General features: G+C 41.9%; 1 protein-coding gene across 1 annotated transcript; it reads left to right on the top strand.

The window, feature by feature from the left end:
• The first annotated feature begins 1,762 nt into the window (after positions 1–1,762).
• Positions 1,763–21,338, top strand: itga2.2 (integrin, alpha 2 (CD49B, alpha 2 subunit of VLA-2 receptor), tandem duplicate 2). Its single transcript, XM_056602639.1, has 30 exons — positions 1,763–1,927; positions 3,040–3,163; positions 3,707–3,816; positions 4,158–4,249; positions 4,414–4,528; positions 6,240–6,367; positions 6,467–6,615; positions 6,895–7,045; positions 8,661–8,826; positions 9,059–9,135; positions 9,483–9,621; positions 9,938–10,083; positions 11,104–11,247; positions 11,649–11,852; positions 12,191–12,321; positions 12,475–12,638; positions 12,803–12,954; positions 13,290–13,400; positions 13,882–13,967; positions 15,398–15,536; positions 15,903–15,995; positions 16,118–16,194; positions 16,284–16,367; positions 16,621–16,723; positions 16,934–17,044; positions 17,293–17,403; positions 17,648–17,761; positions 18,111–18,200; positions 18,576–18,692; positions 19,378–21,338. The coding sequence occupies exons 1-30, from the start codon at positions 1,882–1,884 to the stop codon at positions 19,468–19,470; spliced, it is 3,567 nt and encodes a 1,188-aa protein (XP_056458614.1). The 5' UTR covers positions 1,763–1,881; the 3' UTR covers positions 19,471–21,338.
• The last annotated feature ends 1,175 nt before the right edge of the window (positions 21,339–22,513 follow it).

Below are 22,513 nucleotides of genomic sequence, written 5' to 3'. Positions count from 1 at the left end.
ACAATTTTTTTTATTTCTGTCAAGTCAGTTGTTTGAGCCCTTAGCAAGTTCATTTCTGTGTTTGGGATCCCCAAATTAATCCAGAGCGATCAAGGCTCAAATTTCCCATCTCGGTTGTCTGTCCAGGTCCTCCAGCAACTTCATATTAAACATAATAAATCGTCAGCATATCATCCTTAAAGTCAGGGTGCACTGCAGCGATTTAATCAACAATTAAAATCAGTACTCCGAGCTTACTGTACTGAGTTGAAGGTAGACTGGGAAAAGGGGGTTGCCTTGGCTCCTGTTGGCAGCCAGAGAAGTTGTGCAGGAAAGCACAGGTTTCAGTCCGAATGAGTTGTGTGTGCCCTTTAGTTTTTTTTTAGTACATGGCATGAAGATAATTATGAGCCTTTGATTGATATCCAGACATTTTTTCCGGAGACACACTTGTATATCGGAGTGAACGAGGATAACTACTTCTGGGCCCCATGAATCGAGGGACCCGTCCACAGCCCGCTAAAACAGCTGCAATACTAAGCTTGGCCGCTGGGCACTGGTGGATTGCGGAAGTATGCACTGTTCCTGGGACTTTGGCATTTACAGGTGAATCGGAAGGCCCGCCCAGGGTATATATATTTTTTAAAGGCGGGGTCGGGGGGTTGGCAACTGCCACTCTCCATCCTGCAGGAGGCGCCCTAGGCTACCGCCTAGGTGGCCTATGCCTAGAAACACCCCAGGGTTTGGTTGTTTCTTTAAAATCCCACCACCCATTCACCATCGTTCAGTGAATTATTGAAACTATTCAGGTCTTCGTACTCATGGGTATTGACTCCAAGCCCCTGAATCATTTCACTATAGTGGCAACGGGAGGAACAAAGGGGGGAAATGATTTTGGCATTGAGTTTTCTGCAGCCTACCGAAATAATAATAAAAGGTGTGTCAAACACTGACCCCCAGTGTAAGGTGCCTCTCATCATGTTGTTTTTACACCATGTGATGTTTTGACTCTCTTGTTCGATCTTCATTTCCATTGCTGTGGAGCTTCTGTGAAGGCTAGAGTCTTCTTCATCAGAGCCACACTTTCCTTCACCTTCATTCTTTTCTTGGAGTCATTTATTTCTCTTCATGATATTCCAGATTCGTATAGCCTCTCCCGCTGGGATGACTCAATATTTAATCGTGTATTCGAGTCCTCTAGGCCTGTGCTGGCATGCAGTCTGGCCTCAAGTTGTCCTGCTTTGGATTCTTCTTCTCAAACCATCCGTTATTTACATTTGTCTTGTTCATTCCCGTTATCACATGAAAGTAAAATTCCAGCCACCTCATAGCATTTGGTCTAGTATTCCATTGCTTGGAGACCAACCATGGATATTACGTTAAGAATCAGGACAAACTTATTCTGAACAATCCGCTGCTCAATTTCCCCACCATGTATCATGTGTCACTACTAGGCTACTAGGACATGCAACGTGATGCATACCAAACGGATTTTAAACAATGCTGGAGGAGCAGGAATAGAAATAGGTGATAGTGAGGTAGGCTGCTACCTCATCATCATGTAGGCTGCTGCTTACTTTAATAAAATATATATGTGTATTATATATATATATATATATATATAATATAATAAGTGACTTGTAGCATACCTATAGATAAACACTGAAAATGCAACTCTAATACCGGTAGTCTAAACTCGTTATTATTTAGGATTATTTTTTTTGTTGATAAACCCAATCCCTTGGGTTCTGTCTCGCCACAGTCAGGAAGGTGAGTCTGCTCAAACGTCATCTCTCGGGTGTCGAGTCTGTCGACGCCCAGCCCACAAGCACAAGATTACAACTTCGAGCAAGTGCTTCTCAGTTCTCACACATTTACACAGACATGACATAAAGACTGGTGATGGAGGACATAACCTCGAATTTATTCTTTGCTCTTCTCGTCATAAGTAAGTACGCTGCTTGATTACGAGTTTCTTTTGAAGAGCTTTACTTTGCGGAGTTTTCTGAGCGTCGATGGCCCCAAGAATGCAGCCATCGACGTGGTGTTAATTCGGTAGTTGGTCTGGCGCACCTATGCACAAAATATCACGTTCCTTGCTGAAGAAGAGAGTTTACTGCAAGTGGGGATATTGAGCGCGTTGTATATTTCATGTCTCGGCAGTGTGTATGGCAATGCTTTGTGTGGTTATGATTATTGTGTTATGTATCCCAACGTTTCATCTTTGCTTTAGCTGGATTGAGGGATTAGAATTTGAAAATACCCTTTCTATCTATCGTTTTAACAACATTTATGACTTGCTATCTATAAGTCGTTGTTAATATACGTTGCAACAGACTTATTTTGTAAGTAGGCTACATTGTAAAATTGTTACAGTAACGTTTGTCATATTCTATTGAAGGAGTGGTTTGCATTGTGTTAAAGTGCAAATTTCCGACCTGGTATAAGTTACCAGGAGAAAAGTTTTCTCAATCAAAGTTCTTCCGAATCCATCGGCCATTCGCATGCCAGTGATTTATACTTTTGAAACACAGTTGTGCAGGCGAACCAGGCATGTTGCAGCTTGCGCAAAGCAATGATGGTGCTGGTAATGATGGTGCAGCAGCACACACGCGCTGGGGAGAATTCCGTTCCCTGAGGGCAACCAGTTGTCTATCAACTTTGGATTTTGCCTATGAACAATTGTTTATAGCCCGTACAAACAACGTTTTAAGCTTGTGGGTCTGTTTCTTGGTGGTCTGACAAAATCCCAAAGCGGTTTAATCGCTAAAGCTTCCCCAATGAAAACCAAACTCATGACAGAGGGCTATTTGGCCTACTTGTGTCACCACCTCCGCGGTAGCCTACATATTCATTTGACATTTAGATTCAAAATAATAGATCCAACACACAAAATGTTCTTCCCCCTACTTCTCACACTTTAGGGATCGATCCCTTATGGATAGGCCTATGATGCTTTTAAACACTCCTTATAACGGTCAGTTATGAGGAGTAACCAAGTATCGTCGGATAATGATTTCAATACCCTTACAGTGTCAAAGCATTGACTCTTTTCTTTAGTTGACCGGATCTGCAGCACTCAGTCATTCAACATTGGCACGGCGGATCCCAAGATTTTCAGCGGACGCGTGGAAGAAGAGTTTGGCTACACTGTCAAACAGTTTAAAAACCATCAAGGGAAATGGTATGAAGCCAAGTTAATCTCAATGTCACCGATGTATGTAAAAAATAGTTATTGAAGATTTATAACATTTTGTTAATTGCTGTTATCGCCTACTGTTGGATCACCGAAGATCTTTATTTTCATCGATGCTATAATGCATGTCATGCCAATGAGAACAACCATTGTATACTGATATGTTATCAAAAAAGTAATATATGACAAGGTTAATGGCCTGTTAAAGCAACTTGGGGATTTGTTCCTGAGGCCAGTGAAATTCAAATTCCCCTAATCCTACCCACTAGAAATACCAAACAATGCCACATCCTATTCCACTTCCTAGAGTTCAGTCAGATGCATGCGTAGGGAGTGATTCATAATGAAGTCGAAAAGACACATTCATACATCTGTACATTTCCTAGCTAAAGTCTTCCACTAGATTGTCAAGTTTAGAAAGAAGGAAGTAATAAACATGTACAATTTTCAGAAATCATTACTAATTCTGTCAACAACACTCCCTCCCTGCCTCCCTCTCTTCCTCTACTTCCCCTTCACTCTCTCCATCAGGCTGTTGGTGGGTGCCCCTTGGGGTGGATTCACCAGAAACAGGAAAGGGGATGTTTATAAGTGTCCTGTCTCAGGTCCCAGCACCAGCTGTGACGAGCTCCGGCTGCATGGTGAGCAGAACCTGCTGTATACTAAACTCACCTCAGTCCGTACCAATTATTGCACATCGGGTTATTTTCTCAAAGCGTACAGTCATTGCAAGAAAGAAGTTATTGAGTGCTCTGAGTTTATTAGAGATAGGCCAACCTCCAAAGCCTAACCGGGTTAATATTGGTCTGATTTTAGTCAGACAGTGGTTAAGACAGCCAATAAAGTAGCAAGTAGCCAGCCAGTAAAATCCTACATTTAAAGGCACGACCCTCAATTAGACAGCATAATTTATGAGCTTATTATGTGTGGCAAAACAAACTGCAATAAATGTTGAACGCACAACGTCTTTCACTGCCCTCAGATGACATGATTATTCCAAATGTGAGGAACGTTGACACAAACATGAGTCTGGGTTTGACTCTTACCCGGATGCCAGAAACAAAGGGTTTGTTGGTAAGTCTGTGTGTGTGGGTGTATGTGTGTATGCTTGCGTGTCTGTGTACTTGAATGTTTGTGTGAGGGGAATTTTCCCAAATATCCAAAGATATTGGATGCTACAATACCCTAAGATGTTTCCACCTTACATGTGTACTCTCTCCCGAGGGTCTGTGTAACAGACGTGTGGTCCACTCTGGGCTCAGCGCTGTGGCAGTCAGGACTACTACCCAGGAGTGTGTGCAGAACTCAGTCCGCTCTTCAGAGCCCAGCCTGCCTTCTCCCCTGCTGTCCAGCGTAAGACCACCTTTAATGCTATGAATGCTTAAACGTGGGTGAGTAAGGAAAAGATTTGTCAAAGGACAAACCGTAGTCAGCACTTGGTACACAAACTCACCATGGTGTCGGCCGGCGCCGAAGCTCAAGGACCAGTTTGGCCTTCACCGAAAGTGGGTTGTTTATTTATTTGATTTGATTTGAGGTTCATCAGGGACACAACAACGTCAATCAACATTTTAGTTCACACTTCAATGGTGAAGTGTCGAAATAGAGGCTTATTTACATCTGTAGTTACATTTATATATAAATACATTTATAACCAGAGTTGCGGGAAATTACGTCATTGCAGCAAGGAAATTGTTTATAATGCCCCACTGATCATCGCCTGGCACTTCTTGTAACCTAGCATCAGAAATACAAACATCCTTAATTTGGCATAGCACATATATAGTGTCGCTTCTCACATGACAGTCTGAGACAGTGAGAGGCGAGAGCCGAAGTGAATGTTGAACTTCGGATTGTGAAACAAAATAGACAAATTGTACTTGTGTATACACGAGTGGTTAGTGTTTGAGTTACTATTCCTAAATTACTGTTCAATGTCCCTTAGTAAAGGGAAGGTGGGTTTCCAAATATTGTTAAGTATGTATGTATATTAAGTCCAATATATATATATATATATATATATATATATATATATATATATATTTAAAACAATGTAAATAAATATAAAGTCCAGTATATTGTTGAATAAGGATGGAAAGAAAAAATACAGGAAGTGGGTGACTGTCTCTAAAGAATGATACTGCAGCAACCTGTTGCAAATGCGGGTTTAAATGATGGTCAGGTCTCGGCTTAGCCAACACCATGACGCATCCCGCTTCTCACGCTACTTCCAAATTGCAAATAAGTTACACTTATAACACACTCTGGTCGACGATATTGACTGGCGGCCAGCTGCCAGTTACCATTCCCTGGGGGAGGTTCCAACAGACAGTAGTCTCTACTGCTGCTTCCTCGTTATGCCCACCACACACATCTGTTGTGGGTCCTTTGGTTGAGCTGTCACGCCCCCCCTGTTTGCATCCAATGCCATGCTAAGGGACCCTACCACCACTCATGTATAGGCACTTTGTCTTTTAATACAGATAATATTGATGATCACAAATTCAGATACAGATACAGATAATGCTGATGGTCAAGCATATATAAATACAGATAATATAGAGGGTCCAAACTTAAACAGATACAGATTACATTGATGGTCAAACATTTACAGATACAGATAATATTGATGGTACCACATATTCAGATACAGATGACATTGATGGTCCAACATAAACAGATACAGATTACATTGATGGTCCAACATAAACAGATACAGCTAACATTGATGGTTAAACATATACAGATAGACATAATATTGACGGCCAAAACAATCAGATAAAGATAGTGGTGTCACTGCACATCCCTAGTGTCCATGTTACTATTGTCAGTTCATCAGAATCAGAAGGCTTTATTGCCCTGTGAGTTTGCACATACAAGGATTATTTTCTGGTACCTTACCAAGTACAAAATACCCTTTAACTGCAAGTGGCCTTTCAATAAGTATCAAATGAATAAACTATACCATATACGAAAATCGAGATGTGCACGAGGTCAAAGGTGTACATCTCATCTACGATCGCGCTCATATCATGATTGTATCTACCTGTCTTTCCATCCGTAGCTTGCGGGGGTCCTATGGACATTGTGATCGTTTTGGATGGTTCCAACAGCATTTATCCATGGGAACCAATGAATATGTTCCTTGAGAAACTAATTCCTGCCTTGGACATCGGTCCTCAAAGCACACAGGTCGGATTATTTTCCCCTCACAACATTTTATTTCTATATTCATTTTACGGGTCGTGCATTTTTGCCTATTTACACCCAGTGGTTCGTCCACCCTTTCAGGTCAGTGTCATTCAATATGCGGTGTATCCCAAATTTGAATTCCAACTGAGGGAACACGGAACCAAAGAAACTCTCCTTGCTGCAGTTACCAAGATCACTCAGATGTCTGGAGGCAGCACTAATACCTTTAAAGCCATCAAATACGCAAGGTTAGCTTCTCCTGGCTTCTATGACGTGAAATCATGTGTACACAATCAAAGAACGTATGAAAGAGTTGGATGACAGATCCTTCATAATTCTAATGTTCGTATGAACTCTCAAATCAAAGGGAGAACTATCGATTGTACGACTTGAATTTCAAGAAATGACACTATAATGTCATTTTTGTCACCCATCAATGAGTGCCAATGTATAAAGCTGTGGGAGCTGAGGGAAAAGCAACAGTCTGCACATGGAAACCAGGAACCAAAATCCATTCTCTCCCTCAGCAAGCAGGGCTTCCATCCGACGAGCGGGGCCCGTCCGGGGGCCGCCAAGGTGATGGTGGTGGTCACCGACGGCGAGTCCCACGACGAGGAATTAAGAGCCAACGCCATCGAGGAGTGTCAGAAACTAGGAATCACCCGCTTTGCCATCGCTGTAAGTCGTGAACCCCGTAGACCGGGCTCTTGCTCGGCCGTTGTAGACGCCTCCATTCTGAAGCCGTCTGCAATCAGATAACAGTAAGATTGACTGGTTGTCGGATTGAAGTCCATAAACGACTCTTGCGCCCGGCGCAAATCTAAAAAGGATAGGTCTGAAGTAGCCTAATTCGCCTTGGTGTGGTTTGGGCATAATAGCGCATTTGAATCTGACGAGTTGATATTTTGATAGAGCGTCTGCAGTCTCCGATGAGACAGATGCATCATGCATCTGTCTCATCGGAGACTGCAGACATGCCATGACTACATGAATTTCAAACTTCAAACGGCTCAGTTTATGGCAAAATAATATGGCCTAATTCACACATGGAATAGCGTTTTCTTCCACAACTTCAGAATCACTGAGTCCTCAAATAAATTTTGGCAAAGAAAACTTAACACACATATGAAATGCCGTAACTGGTTCTATTTAATGATATACGCAATACATTAACAAATATCGCTTCTTACCAGTATTGTATGCATTATCGTTATCGACTTGTGTTCCTGATATGCATGTGTCCCCCAGTTAATATACATTGCCATGGACTGTATTATGCGTTACGTGTTTAGTTTGCGTGTGTTTAAACAGATGGACGCACACACGCGCGCCCGCTTTCATTCATTATTTTACGCATACACTCACGCGCGCCCGCATTCATTCATTCTTTTTAACACTCACTCGCGTTAAAACAATGTTTTCTCTTGATCAAATACTCATCAATCCTAAAAGTTATGGGCATGTACACGATGTCTGTGTCAAGAAAATATGTGTTATCTGTACAGTGTTTGCAGATGCATTGATTTAAAAGTACAACTTATTACCGCTGTATCAGCTGTTCTTTCCCAAATAATTTACCAACAATGTGTGGCTAGGTAGATGAGAGAAGCAAAGTGTATGCGCGAGGTGCACAAGCAACATTATGCATGCACCCTTAACATAGCATCTGAACAACGCGCCACTGACTTTAAACCAGGTATTTCCTGGTTTGTGGCGTAATTGTTTTCTGAAACAGCAAAATAGCACCAGGGAACGTTTGCGCCAGAACACGCCTCCTCCTTTCGCCGAACCGCCCCTTGGGGCGCAAGATCATTCCCTATTCACAGGCGCGTGGCGGTGGAGGGAAAAGAACGTTCTGCGCCAGTTGCAAACTAGCAACGACACATGCGTCAGTGTAGAAAGTCAATTGCGCCAGATGCAAGATAGGGCCCTGAATCTGTTTGCACTGCTGGTTCAATCAGAACCAACCTTGTCCCTGTATACACGACCATCACTATTTCGTCATTTAGCATTGAAAAAGGAATTATATTAATAAGTGAATATTCATATATACATGCCATTAACGAGAAGGAAGGAAGAAAGGTGTCATGCTCAATGACGCTTACAGCTAGACTATGGGCATTTGATTTCAAACCCCTTTCAGCCAGGAGTCATTCACCTTTAGCTATAGACTGGAATGAAAGGGTTATTTTCTTTCATTACTTTAATTTAATGTAAAGATGATGATAACTGGAGGTCCTTGAGGTGTGTACTGATTTCTGCTCTTTCTTCATCTTTTCTTTCCGTGTTGTAGGTACTTGGCTACTACATAAGAAACAACATTGACACAAAAAACTTGATTGCTGAAATCAAGTCAATTGCCAGTTCACCTGTGGAGAATTTCTTCTTCAATGTGTCTGAAGAGGCAGCCCTTTCGAAGATTGCTGGGGCCCTGGGAAACCGTATCTTCAACATAGAGGGTAACACTTTAACCTCCCCCTTCCTGTCATTATATATGGATGTAATTCTCTTTGACCAAAAAATGCCATTTGACCTAGGCATGTGGAAACAAGCCTCCCATTGTGCAGAATCCCAAGAGGAAACTCATGAGAGACACAGGGGCATTCAGGCCTTTTGGGGAAATCTAGCATCTCTCATATTCCTGAAATATTTCCCTGCTGACACAACCCTGTCCCCCTTTTTACCCACAAGGCACTGGGAAAGGCGCGGACAATTTCCAGATGGAGATGTCCCAGGTTGGGTTCAGCGCTCACTACGCACCTAAACAGGTACCGTGGCAACGACTTGTAAACCTTCCTATATACAGTATTACATGTTTTTTTCTTGTTTAGTGTGCAACATTTCCAAGTTTTAGAAAAGAGGCCGCATGTAGACAAGCCCTTAATGTTTTTAGAGATTCTTCAATTTTGAAAATTTGCCTTTCTAAACATTAGTATTGGCTCTTTTGATAGCGCTGAGAAATGTTCCAAAATGTGACCCTCTATTGTCTTCTTCATGTGTCTCTGTGCCTTTAAGTTCACTAGGACCCCAGGAATGCTGGAACACATGTACTGTACTGTAATAAACTGTCTGTATAGGTGTGGTATTTATTGTTCTCCACCCTGACCTACTCTAGAACGTGTTGATGCTGGGAGCGGTGGGGGCGTATGCATGGAGCGGCACTGTCGTACACAAAACTGATTCCAGAGCAGATATCTTTCCCTTTACCGCCTTTGAGAAAACCCTTCAAGACAGGAACCACAGCTCCTTACTGGGTATGCAGTGCCACACCATTCACCTCTTTATGAACTTCCTCATCAGACACTGTTAGCTAATTTAGATTGGTTAGTTAGTTTACTTCCTATAAAGTACCGCGATTTCACTTCCGAAATTCTTAGATCTGTCTGCAATTAAACTTGTTAAAACAATACACCTCCTTAAGTAACGTCTGACAAATAAGGTGCAAATAAGGTTAAATATTGAATGTCCCAAACACTGCTATTAACATAGTCTTTCAGCAGTCGATCTCGACGCCTGTCATTCAGTGCAGTTGAGTCCACTTGGCCAACGTTTCCATGGTTACACTCCTAGGCTACGCGGTGACCAGCCTCAGCGACGGACCCCGGGAGTACTTCGTGGCGGGCGCACCCCGCTCCAACCACTCTGGACAGGTGGTGGTGTACACCGTCAACGGGCGGAAGGAGGCCACCGTGGTGGACACGGAGAGGGGGAAGCAGGTATGCTGTCAATAGGAGTAGGTTGGGGGCGGTATGTGTGGGTGGTGTTTGGGCAGGGGTTGGCTACGGGTCAGTGGCACGCTGCGCTGCCCCCATTAGCCGGAAGCTACCCGCTCTGCCGGCTCTCTGGAATGTGCTGCTGTCGCGTTTCACCGTGGAACCCTTTGAGGGGACGGATGGGAGGAGCGGTCACGAGGTCGTCCAGGGAGGCAGGGCTGTTCTCGGCTAGGCTTCGCGGAGTGGAATCTGATACGTCCGGCCCGTCGTCGACTGAGTGTCAAATCATGTATCCTATTTGTATACGTGCGCGGCACAATGATGCCTTGTTTGAGACTTTTTCGTTGCTTAATCAATTAAAATTTTCAACTTTTCAGCGTGTCCCAAAAAAACATTACGTGACTTCGCTCGAGAAGCCAAGTAATGCTGTGGTATCACTCATTTAGCGCCATCATCCTCTTACCGGAATATCCTGCTGTTACACACTTATTTTGCTGGCACGACTTTTTATTTTTATTTTATAGACGACGTTGCCTAAATGTCTTTCTATCTTAAGATCCTCATCGTCAACGTTCCGATGTCAGCGCTACATGCCGCACATGAGTGGTCTTGTGTTATTGGCTTTCCCCGCATCCTACGAGTGCTGATCTGGGGAATTCTTATCTGCTGATGTTGTATGCTGTAACGTCTTGTACGGTAGTCATCACTACCACTCCAGCAGATGACAAAAGGGAATCGGCCAACCCACAGCGCCCGAGAATGTACTTTGGCAGAGCGCCCGTTGAAAGACAACATACAACAATTCACAACCACAACCGCTGAACAAAAGTGCCAGGGGCTTAAGTGCAACATGGAAAATGTATTTCACGTGCAAAGACCTCTCACTTCACATGTACCAAGCAGTCTCTCGGGATGGGCCTTTCAATGGAGTCCATGAGAGTGCTTCTGAAACATGCATGAAGTCTCACTGCTGCTGCTGCTGAGGTCGATGAGTCAACCCGCAGGCTTTCCCGCGTGTTTCAGATCGGCTCCTACTTCGGCAGCGCCCTGTGCTCGCTGGACGTGGACGGTGACGGCACGTCGGACCTCCTGCTGGTGGGAGCGCCCATGTTCATGAGCGAGCTGAAGAAGGAGCAAGGCCGGGTCTACCTCTTCTCCATCACCAAGGTAAGCACGCTGCGCTCTGGACTTTTTTACGTGTGCCTTTAAAGGGGGCCCTTCTATGCTATGCTGTCTGAGACACAGATGGCGTATAAGTCCCCCTCTACAGGTGAGCATAATGAGGATGCAGATGGGGATTGTTATGATGGCATTAACATCCCAATTAGTTTGACCATGGGCGCGTCGGACCATGTGAGTGGGGGCCACCTAACTTCTGCCGACACACAACCAATAGGATTGTCAGAGCACACTGCCAGAACTCTCTCCCTCTCTGTCTTTCTCTCACAATTATTTTTTTAGTCAAAAGAGCTTTTTAGGTCGGTTATGTTTGTACAATAAATGGTTAGCAATACAATAAAAGGACGCTTTAACGTGTATTTACTCTCACTCTCCCTCTTGCTCTAAAGGGAATACTGAACGAGCAAGGCTTCCTCAGCGGGCCTTCGGCCTCGGAGAATTCCCGCTTCGGGATGGCGATCTCGGCCGTCCCGGACCTGGACCTGGACGGGTTCAGCGACGTGGTGGTGGGGGCGCCGCTGGAGGACCAACACAGGGGCGTCCTGTACGTCTACAACGGGCAGCACAAGACCCTGAACAAGGCCTTCTCACAGGTGGGACGCTCAACGCAGTAGAGACACTACAACAGGTTGGAGAGCGCAGGTCGGACGCTGGAAGAAGGCAGCTGTCAAAACAATAGAGACACTACAACAGGTTGGAGAACACGGGTTGGACGCAAGAGGGAAGCGAGCAGTGGCTACGATAGAGACACTACAACATGTTCAATACCACACTAAGATAGCATGTCCACTTTATTCGGGGGAGGGGGGGTGCGGTATGTTTGTAAGAATCGTCTAAGCTGAGCATATATGTACAGTTGGTGTAGGAGGTTGGTGGCATGACTTCCATCCAATTAGTGTGAAAAGGCCGTTTCCCTTCCCTAACCCTCCAGAGGATCCTTGGCTCCGAGCTGGACCCCAAGCTGCAGTATTTCGGGCGGTCCATCGACGGCCACGGAGATCTGAACGACGACACCATCCCGGACGTATCGGTCGGGGCGTACGGGAAGGTGGTGCAACTCTGGTTAGTCTATCAAGCACCCAGACGTCATGACACAACAGGATGCTGACTAAGAATAACAACCTATTTATAATCGACCACTCTTAAGACGCTTTACAACTGTGTGCCTGTGTGTGTGTTTGTGTCGTGTGTGTGGGTGTGTTTTTTGGTCTTCAGGTCCTGTGGTCTCGCTACAGTCACGGCCAAAGCCAGCTTCACCCCTGATAAGATCAGTATTCTCAGTAAGCCTTGTCTTATCAGCGGACGAAAGGTGTCCTGTTTCAGCACCAAGATATGTTTCACGGCTGTCTTCAGACCCAAGAACCCGATTGGACCCATCGGTAAATTGCGACACCGATTTCACATCATATTAAACTCAATTCATATCTGTCTGTCTGTTACCTTTGCTGTTGCTTTAAATAAGCCCATTTGTTGAATGACACACAATATATTTAATTAAAAACGGTTCACCGTTGTGTGTTGTGTATTTTCTATTGTTGTTCAGATTTGTCCTACAACTTGACTCTGGACGCCGACTTGCAGTCTTCACACGTGACGTCTCGGGGTCTATTCACGCTGTCGAACGACCGTCTACTTTCTGGGGATGTCAAAGTATTAAAAGATCCTGTATGTCAAGACTACCAAGTCCTTGTACAGGTATGTACGTCCTCCACATTATTCATTGTGCCACAACGTAGGCACAAACTGCTTGGCGCCAACCAACTGCCTCATACTGTATGCTCTCTGTGGTTTTGTGTGTGGTCACAATAATCTATAATATCCTAGAATAAATTACTGTGATGCTTTTCACAAATAAAAAAGAAAAAAAGTATGTTTCCAGGAATAAGCGTATCAACAAAAATATATATTTGATAATTACCACATTTTAAGGATAATTTTTTGACCATTTTCTGCTATTGTTCTTCAAACCCAAGGCATTATTATTATCATTCATTGTCCCTTCTGTCTCCTCCGCTGTAATGCCCACACAGGACACCCCAGACTTTGTGAACTCCATCAGTCTACGGGTGGATGTCGCTCTCCGGCAGAAACATTCCAACCCCGTGCTGGACGTGTTCTCCCCCAGTGCGTGGGAGTTCTTTGTAAGTCTGCACCACAGGAGACGACATCCTTGTTGGTCTTAGTCATCGCTCTTCCTTCTAACTGATTGTAGGTGTCATCGACGAACCCCCCTCCTCACCCATTCAGTTTATGCGGAAGTATGGCCCCTCTCTTTTGCAATCCTGATAAGTTGCCCTGTGTCGCCATAGCAACGCTGCGCAGAACGTGTGTTCATCCAAGTTACTCATTGTCTCGATTACTAGGTTCACACATCAAAGGTTAACTCCCAGACCGTAGGCGCAAGGAAGTCCCCCCCCCTCCTAGACACACACACAAACACACACACACTCCTTCGGTTTTGGGCGCCCAACTGATAACAACAAAACGGCCATGTTTCTCTTGCTTTTTAATGTAGATCGTGAAGAAGTTATTCTGTTTTGTTACACGCAAAAAGGAAACTGACAAATAGTTTTTCTTTCTTTTTTCTCAATTCTAAACCTCATTCCCTCTTTCCGGTTGGAGATCCCCTTCTTAAAAGAGTGCGGTTCGGACAAGGTGTGTGTGAGCGATCTGTCGCTGAGTGTGAAGAGGGGGCCAGAAGTGCCAAGGTGAGTCATACCTGGGTCCGTCCGCGACCTGCTGCTCACTCTTAACACTGTTACACTCCCCCCATGAGAAGTGTAGCCAAGGCTTGTCCTGGCTTGTTGTGATAGGACCAATGAGTCAACAATCTCTTCTACGATGTCGGGAACTTTGCTTTTCAAAGTAATAGTCTGGGTATTTGAAGCACAGGCATGATTGTAAGAGATTACTGTTATTTGTTGCGTGCAATGTCCTTGTAGGTCAGAGGTACATGATTATGCACCTAGTTTAAACATTTATTTAACATTTAAAATGTGTTATATGGACCCTAGTTCTCTTTTTCAGAATAATATTACATTGGGATCTTTTTTTATCATTCGGTTTAAACAAGCAAGATAATTGGTCGAGTTTCTTCCAGCAATGTGGCAATATGTGTGATTGGGCCAATAGTGTCACACCCTGTTTGACATTCACTAGGGAAATATTATTCATTGGCTATGTTGGATTGTGGTCTGCCTTAGCTGTGAATGTATGACAGTGAGTTTAGTCCCAGCGGTTGCCTTTGTATTTTAACCACTCGGGTTAATAAAAGGTTGGGTTGGGATGACCTTGTGAACTTAGAATCAAAGCGTCAGATGTGTTCAGTGACTCTTAAAAAAATAAACTTTATGATTGAGACTCTTAAATAAAACCATAAACAAGTCAGACTTCATATGACCACAGTGAATACAAGACAAACATATAAACACTTCAGTCTGAAATTGATTAAATTCTTACGGTTTTAATCAACTTTACGTAACGTCTGCACCAAGCCGACCAGTGGGACCATTATATTGTGTGCAAATAAGGCTTGGGGTTTTAGTTGTGGAGGGAGGCTTTAAGTGGTGGATTTATTAGCATTGGCGGGACTTGAACATGTTCTTCCTATTGGTTATGAGTTTAAGTCTTGAAGGAAAGAGTGCATAGGAGAGTAAACGCATTTTACTTTCCAGATAAATAACACCAACAGCACACAACCATTTTGATTCTCTCAAAACGTTTTCAAAACCACCTCCGGAGATGGTGTACGCTACATTCAAATGCAGATGAGATTTATTGTCATCTGAATTTCTCATGTAAGCAGGGTCATGCCATGTTCAAGACAGACAGTTGGACAGAAATCGGACACTTTGTTAATACTGATTCTTTCTTTCTTTGTAAATATTGTGTATTTTTACAGTGGCCAGTCTAGACGGTGCTAGCCAAGTACGTTTTTCCACAATTACACCCTTTTTGATCCCTGCCTCCAGCAACATGATTGGTTGAAACAAATATGAAGTGAAAGAAAGAGAAAAACCGGATGCAACCTGTCTGCAATCAGACTGTAGTTCTAAATCTGAAGTCCGATTTATGAGACTTTCAATGTAAAATACAGACACTATAATGTGAATAATAATAATGTGTCTTATGGTTTCAGTTCGGGCCCAATGTTGGTCAGCTACAACAAACGAGTGTCGTTTGAGGTGGCTGTGAAGAACAAGCTGGAGAACGCCTATAACACACAGCTGCTGGTCAAGTACTCAAGCAGCCTCTTCTACGCCTTTGCCTCCAGCCCAGTGAGTTACAATACGATGCACAACGCTTCAACAACCAATACCAGGACACTGTTGCATTTCCTGTAAAAGTGGAAAGGGATGAACTAATCTGAATTAGTATATCCACCTTTATCCAACTCCTAAAGGGCCAGTGAACCGATAGTTTTTTGTTTTAAACATGGTAATATGTCCTTCTGTAGTCATCAACATAGTAGTCTATGCAATCTTGTCGTAAATAATTAAAAGTATTTCTGATAAAAAAATAATTTAATCTGCAGTTATCAATTACAAAAGTACAAATATAGACACATTTAAAAGTGATTCATGGTTGCCATAACTCTGCTAAACTATTCTAAAACCAAACGTTCTTTGTTTGTGGATTCCCAGAAGGACGGTACGTCTGTTATCTGTACCTCCACAACACAAGAGATGCTCGTTGCTTGCCAAGTAGGATACCCCGCTTTAAAAACTGGCCAAGAGGTACGAACAAGAAACTATTACGTTTAAAATGTATGTGACTTAAAGAGTTTGTTTTTATTGACGTCAAATATCCTTGTGTTATGGCTTCCTAATAATACACGGCTTCATATTGTTTGCCCCAGGTACAATTTCTGATTCATTTTGACTTCAACCTTGACGAATTACATAGGCAAGCAGAGGTGATCTTTGAAGTGAAAAGGTACGCCATCATTGACCTACTATTATCTATAGTTCTTTGTCGTAGTTTGGGGGAATAGGGAATTAATTACGTCTTCTGTTTGTTTACAGTGACAGTAAGGAAGACAGACCTTCAGACAACAAAAAAGACATATCAATATCTCTCCAGTATGATGCTGGACTTACTTTGTCCAGGTGATTAAGCCCCCAAAAAATCCTGTCAATTTTTTTTTTTATTATAGATCATTAATTATACTCAATTATTATTTATGATATAATTATGACTATTAAATAATTGATCGAGTGATTGTGAGTGAATATTTAAAATATTTAAATAAATAAGGTAAATAAATAAAAGTAAACTTGAAAACTTTTTCGGCCAATATTGTATGACGATGTTAAGATGTTATCTAAATAACATCTTCATTTGTATTTTGTAAATTTCCAGGCAGTCAAATATCAATTTCTACGTTGTAAACCAAACCACTGCTGTGCAAACTGAGCTGAAGTCCCTCAATGACATCGGCCCTGAGTTTCAATTCTCTGTCAAGGTACGGTCAGCAGATCTTCTCTTAAAGGGGACATATTATACCACCAGGTGGGAGTGTGATTAGCCATTACAAGTTGCACATTTTCAAAACGGCTTGTTATGGCTAATCACACTCACACCTGGTGGCATAATATTTCCCCTTTAAACAAACTAGCACTCTCTTACTTTACACAGGTTTTAAACAGACACATTCTGTCCCTTGTGCACACAGATCTCAACAGATAATTTCCCTGTGAACCTGCTGTACCTGACAATAGCTATTCCCATGACAACCAAAGCTGGAAATCCACTGCTCTATATCACCGGCTTGAAGACACGAGCAGTGAGTAACAGTACTTCTATAGTTTCCTTGTCCGTGTAAGTCCTTATATGCATGTATTCATGTTATATATATCAGATCCCTATTTATATATGGGAATTAACGCTTCCATTTGTCATTCCAATGGAAGAATGCTTTTTGTGTTTGCACACAAGAGAAGATCCATGATCAGGTGGTTTTAGGTTTCGGGGAGGTTGAGTGAATTGTGAAGTTAAGTGTAGCATGACCTAACCCAGTCTGGACCCACACAGGGAGGTTCCACCAGCTGTGATTCCAGGGAGCTCGTCGACCCGCTGAAAATCGGGGGGAAACCCAACAAAGTCTCCTTCACCAAGGAGACTCTGAGGGACCACACAGGGATGGTAGGTCCGCTGCATGGTCCAACCGTGTTGGTTTAAATGACACCTTCATAAGGATGGTCCAACCATGTTGGATTAAATGACACCTTCGTAAGGATGGTCCAACCATGTTGGTTAAATGACATCCTCTTAAGGATAATACCTCTGTGTGGATTTAAATTACACCTTCTTTAAGTTGGTATAGAAAACGTGAATTTTGGTGCCTGATGATTTAAAAAAAAAAAATGAATGACTTGATGACTTACAGGCCTGTGAAGAGACCAACTGCCACGTTGTCAAGTGCATCCTGAAAGACATGGAGGCCAAGAACCACTACTATGTCAACGTGACAACAAGGATTTGGAGTGGCACATTTTCTTATGTAAATATATGTAATAATCAATAGTTATTTATTATTATATGATTAGAATTATATATAATAAGGACATTATAAGTATTATATAGGATATATTTGGATATTTTTATTTTATACACATAATATATATATATATATATGTGTGTGTATATGTATGTGTGTGTATGTATGTGTGTGTGTGTGTGTGTGTGTGTGTGTGTGTGTGTGTGTGTGTGTGTGTGTGTGTGTGTGTGTGTGTGTGTGTGTGTGTGTGTGTGTGTGTGTGTGTGTGTGTGTGTGTGTGTGTATGCATATGAATATGTATATACTCTGTGTTAACATACACATGTTTGAACGAACATCCTGTTTCACACAGGCTACGTTCCAGACTGTTGACCTGACCTCTATGGTAGAGATTGAGAGCTCCCAGCCCGATCTCCTGCTCATCAAACACAGGAAGTTATCAGTAAGACCAAATTGGATTCTTTTTCGTTAATCAAATGCAAATGACATTGTTTTTAAGCTATTGGTGAAATAAGGTTAAAAAAATTATGCAACAAAATATAATCGAGTTAAGTTTGTTCTCGGTTTAATTTATGAAAGACAGTCGACATAGTGTGTAGACAGTGTTATTTTGTTCGCTCAAAAGCATGTTCCCTGTATCCTAATTCATGCAATGAATAATGTTATGGTCAATTAAGTTTTCATCTGATGCATCTTGATGTTGATTCCTCATGTTACTTATTTGAGAGACTAATTAATTATTTAAAAGTGAACCAAACAATCACCAAAGAAAACAAATATCTCGCTTTTCTCCTGTCTTCTCCTTTTCTACCACTAGGTGACAGTAACGGTCAGTAAACCCGGAGAGATCGCTGATGTTCCTATCGGGGTCATAGTGGGCAGTATTATAGGAGGGCTACTGCTGCTTGCACTTGCTGTTGGTCTGATGTGGAAGGTGGGTATTTATGAAGGCTCTCCCAAAATCTCTATTTGTTTTGTTTGGATAATGAATATCAATTCATTAGAGCTTGTGAATCAGACAAAAGAAAATCGGACCCCCCTCCCATTCAGACAGACTCTCCCGCAGACCTGACCCGGGGAGGGCCAATCACAACCGTTTGAATGATATGGGGTGGGGCTGACACGTATATGGGAGGGTCGTGAGGCATTTTCGGCTGCCGCTAATGTGTCACACGTTTCGTCGCGCTGATTGGTCTGTCCCTGTTGATAATGCTCCTTGAATCGAAAATGAACAGAGAGATCCAGACTCATTTGCATTTGCAAATTGTTCAGGCAAAATTATTTATGGTCCAACCTTGACTTACCTTACGTTTTTAAATGCCTTATCACAGTAGCAGAAAAAAAACACTGAACCTAATAATTGTCAAGGATTGTTTGATTGGGTTTAGGTTTAGGGTTTGGTTTTAGGGTTAGGGTTTGGTTTTAAAGTTAGGGTTTGGTTTTAGGATTAGGGGTTGGCAATAAGAGATGGTGTTAGGTTTGTTGTAAGGGTTTGGTTTAGGGTGAGGGTTTGGCAATAAGAGATGGGGTTAGGGTTTGTTGTTACGGTTTGGTTTTAGGCATCCCGGCTTTATCCAAACACTTTTAATCCAATCAATTATCTTTGTTTACTTCCCTAGTTTGGCTTCTTTAAAAGGAAATACAAGAAGATGCAAACGGATGCGGCTGAGGAGATGGAACTCAACGCACCAGAAGATGAGGGAGACCTGTGAGACGACGGAGAACACGTTCTGGGTTGGATTCCATCGGAGCTCCCCACAGGTTGTGTGGTACATGTAGCCAAGACAAAGGCTTAATAAAGGAACGTTGTACAATTGGATTCGAGGCAAACCAGTGGTAAACATGAGGGTTCTGTCGACATGTCTGCGGGGCTGAAGGATGCTCCAGATCTGTGGATGAACTGCTGTTCATTGTAGCAGTCTTTCATCTTGATTGTATGTTGTTACATTGATGCAAAGCACTTGATTTTCAAGGTGTATTTTTTTTGTTATTTTGGTCAAACAATTGTGTTCGATTTTTTTTCACGTCAAAATTACAGGGATTTAGATGAATTTATTCAACTTTAGGCAGAATACTAGTCAGTTTAAAAAATCTATGCATAACCAAATGGCATACCATCAGAAAAGTGCATAGAACCAACCAATGTATCAAAACTAACATTAAGATAGTATAGCTTTAAAATTAGAAAAAGATAAAATACACACGGCACACAGCTGCAAACGGGGAATAACGAATATATTTACAAAGTGAATATATTTGTGTGCAATAGATTGCGACTACTGTTAACCAAGTCTGCAAGTATTTTTAATTGAGAAAGTATTGTATAGTCGAGTATTTCTGCATTGAGAAAATGTATTTTACGACCTTTTTTATTATTATTTTCTACGTTTTTTACATTTTTAATTAAAGGTACTGGTTTGGAATGTTCTGCTAAATATTTTTGTAAATATTGTTGAATTCTACAGCATAATAACATGATAATGTGTTGAGAGTTGAGAGAATTTTTCTTTCAATGCATAATGGTTGTTCCCCTCAACTCTTAAAATTATTTAAGTTGTAACATTAGCTAACACTGTTAGCTGACCCAAGTTTTGTAAATCGAACTTTTTCTTTTAATTCACATATTGAACTGCAAGGGGCCAACAACAGTAAACTCTGTACTTCTTTAAGAAACTGCAGCCAATACAGCTCTCTTGGTGTCCAAAGTAGCCTCACCATTTGGGTGTTTTTGTTATTATGCAATATTTGCAAAATGGAGGTGAGCTAATCTCATGTAGAGACAATGAAAACAATTGTTAAATTGCTTCATTTTGTTCAATTGTGTGCAGTTTTCTATTTCAAACTGGAATTATCTCCCAAAAATCTGATGTGAATTGTTTTAAATATTTTTAATTGTATAATAAATAACTGAATACTTAAGCACCACCTTCCACTTTTCAAGATGTTGGCAAAAATTGCAAACATTTGGCATTATTTTTCAATTGGAATAGCTTGTCTGATCGATTGGATCATGCATCTATCAAAATCCGGCCACACTGCAGTAATCTGCGGCCTCGTTTGTATGGCCTCTCCACTAGATGTCAGTGGAGTACAGACTTAATACTAAGTTCTAGCAATTCATTCTTCACTTTTAGTTGACTGCTCCTAATATGCCCCATGCTCCATATTATCAAGTCTTATTAGATCTAGGATTAGGTATTTTATCATTTCAGTTCAGGCATTTTTTGTTGGAATCGTGTTTTTTACTAACAGATAGGCCTACGCCTACCCCCTTCGGCCCTGATGGAGTCCTTAGCTATGAAAGCAATGGATAATACTATTAATGGCTGCCATGTTTCCATTACTATGAAAAGCAAACACCAATTTGCTAAAGCTAAATGTAACGTTCGCTTTTTCTTTTTAATAGTATGCCTACATGAACTGTTAAAGTAGTAGGCTACACTGTTGATTATTTTTATGAGTATTAAATGTGAATGTACAACTAGGCCTATAGCTCCAATGAACATTTTAAGTGGGATATATATAATAATCCAAGAATTCCCGTATTCATGTTCGTCCACTCATTAAATTGGGTCTATCAATTGACCACTAATGTATTCATGAATTATGCTATTTAATCTATAACCAATTGAAATATAAACAAAAGCGTTTTTCTTTTCTAGACTACATTTTGAGGATGAATAAATCTACTTTTTTGTAATTGGCAACACTTTATACAGTCAATTGATTCTAAAACATATAGGCTACCCTATTTGTTTATAGTGGGCCTACACATATGTCTTGACATTAAGTGTTAGGCTATCTTATACACATGCAGGGCTACTCCTTGAGTTTCGGACGTATCATTATTTAAATGCTGCGAAAACACATTTTGTTTTTCCCTCCTCCAAATTGTCCATAAACAGTATTGCAAGCGGTTGTCCTCGCTATAATATCTCCTTAACGAGATCAAAACAAGACGTGTTGACGTTCTGACGCACTGACTCGCGCGTGTAAACAGAGCCCCGCCGCCACGTACGTAAAAACACACTCACACAAACACACGCCCACACACACTACGACGCACGTAGTGGCCACTAATAAAGCGAGCTTTTCACACAACAATCAACATTATGACTGCGCTTCGTAGTTCCAAGAAGCTTTGAAATGTGAGTATTAAAGTCCAGGGATCCAAAACTTTTTGCTCCCTCCAATCGATCAATCACAGATACACATAGTGAAACCTACAGTTCCAATAAAAGGTCAATTGATTTGTGCTCTCCCGCCACCACAACACACGTCATATCCCGTGTCCCGCTGCAGAGGTCGCCCACGGGCTTCTCGAGTGCCTCGCGTTACATCTCATTCAATGAAACGGAACACCCTGCTCTCCTGACTGAAAAGCCCGTCGGAAACCGGCTTGATTATATTTAAAAGCTTGACCCGGGAGAGAAACCTAAACAACTGTGTGGTCTAATATTAGACCGCGTGTAGGGCCACTGTGACATCCATGTTTACCTCGTGTCAATGTTTAAGTAGCCTACAGTGAATCGGAAGATCAGAATGGCAATATAAGCAGGACTATTAGGGGGGGGGGGGGGGGGGATGGACATTACTTATTAGCGTTTAAAACATAAATAAGGAATTAGGCTAATCCCATGCCCACGTCGACCATGACATAGTAGTCTTTTACAAATTAAATATTTTTGAAAGTCAAAATAATGTGAAAATCAATCTTTATTAATGACTTAAAAGGTGTTTTGTTTACGTTGGCGT

This window comes from Gadus chalcogrammus, chromosome 11 (assembly GCF_026213295.1).
Source record: "Gadus chalcogrammus isolate NIFS_2021 chromosome 11, NIFS_Gcha_1.0, whole genome shotgun sequence".
Lineage (NCBI taxonomy): Eukaryota > Metazoa > Chordata > Actinopteri > Gadiformes > Gadidae > Gadus > Gadus chalcogrammus.
The sequence above is the reverse complement of the archived record's forward strand: the minus strand, read 5'-3'. Positions and strand labels throughout refer to the sequence as shown.

What these genes read in the sequence shown, in the direction of transcription:
- itga2.2 (XM_056602639.1), top strand. Translation starts at nt 1,882, where the DNA reads ATGGAGGACATAACCTCGAATTTATTCTTTGCTCTTCTCGTCATAA. An exon ending in CAGAAACAAAGGGTTTGTTG is followed by an intron (nt 4,250 to 4,413) that starts GTAAGTCTGTGT and finishes TCTGTGTAACAG; the next exon opens with ACGTGTGGTCCACTCTGGGC. An exon ending in ACGCCTTTGCCTCCAGCCCA is followed by an intron (nt 15,537 to 15,902) that starts GTGAGTTACAAT and finishes GTGGATTCCCAG; the next exon opens with AAGGACGGTACGTCTGTTAT.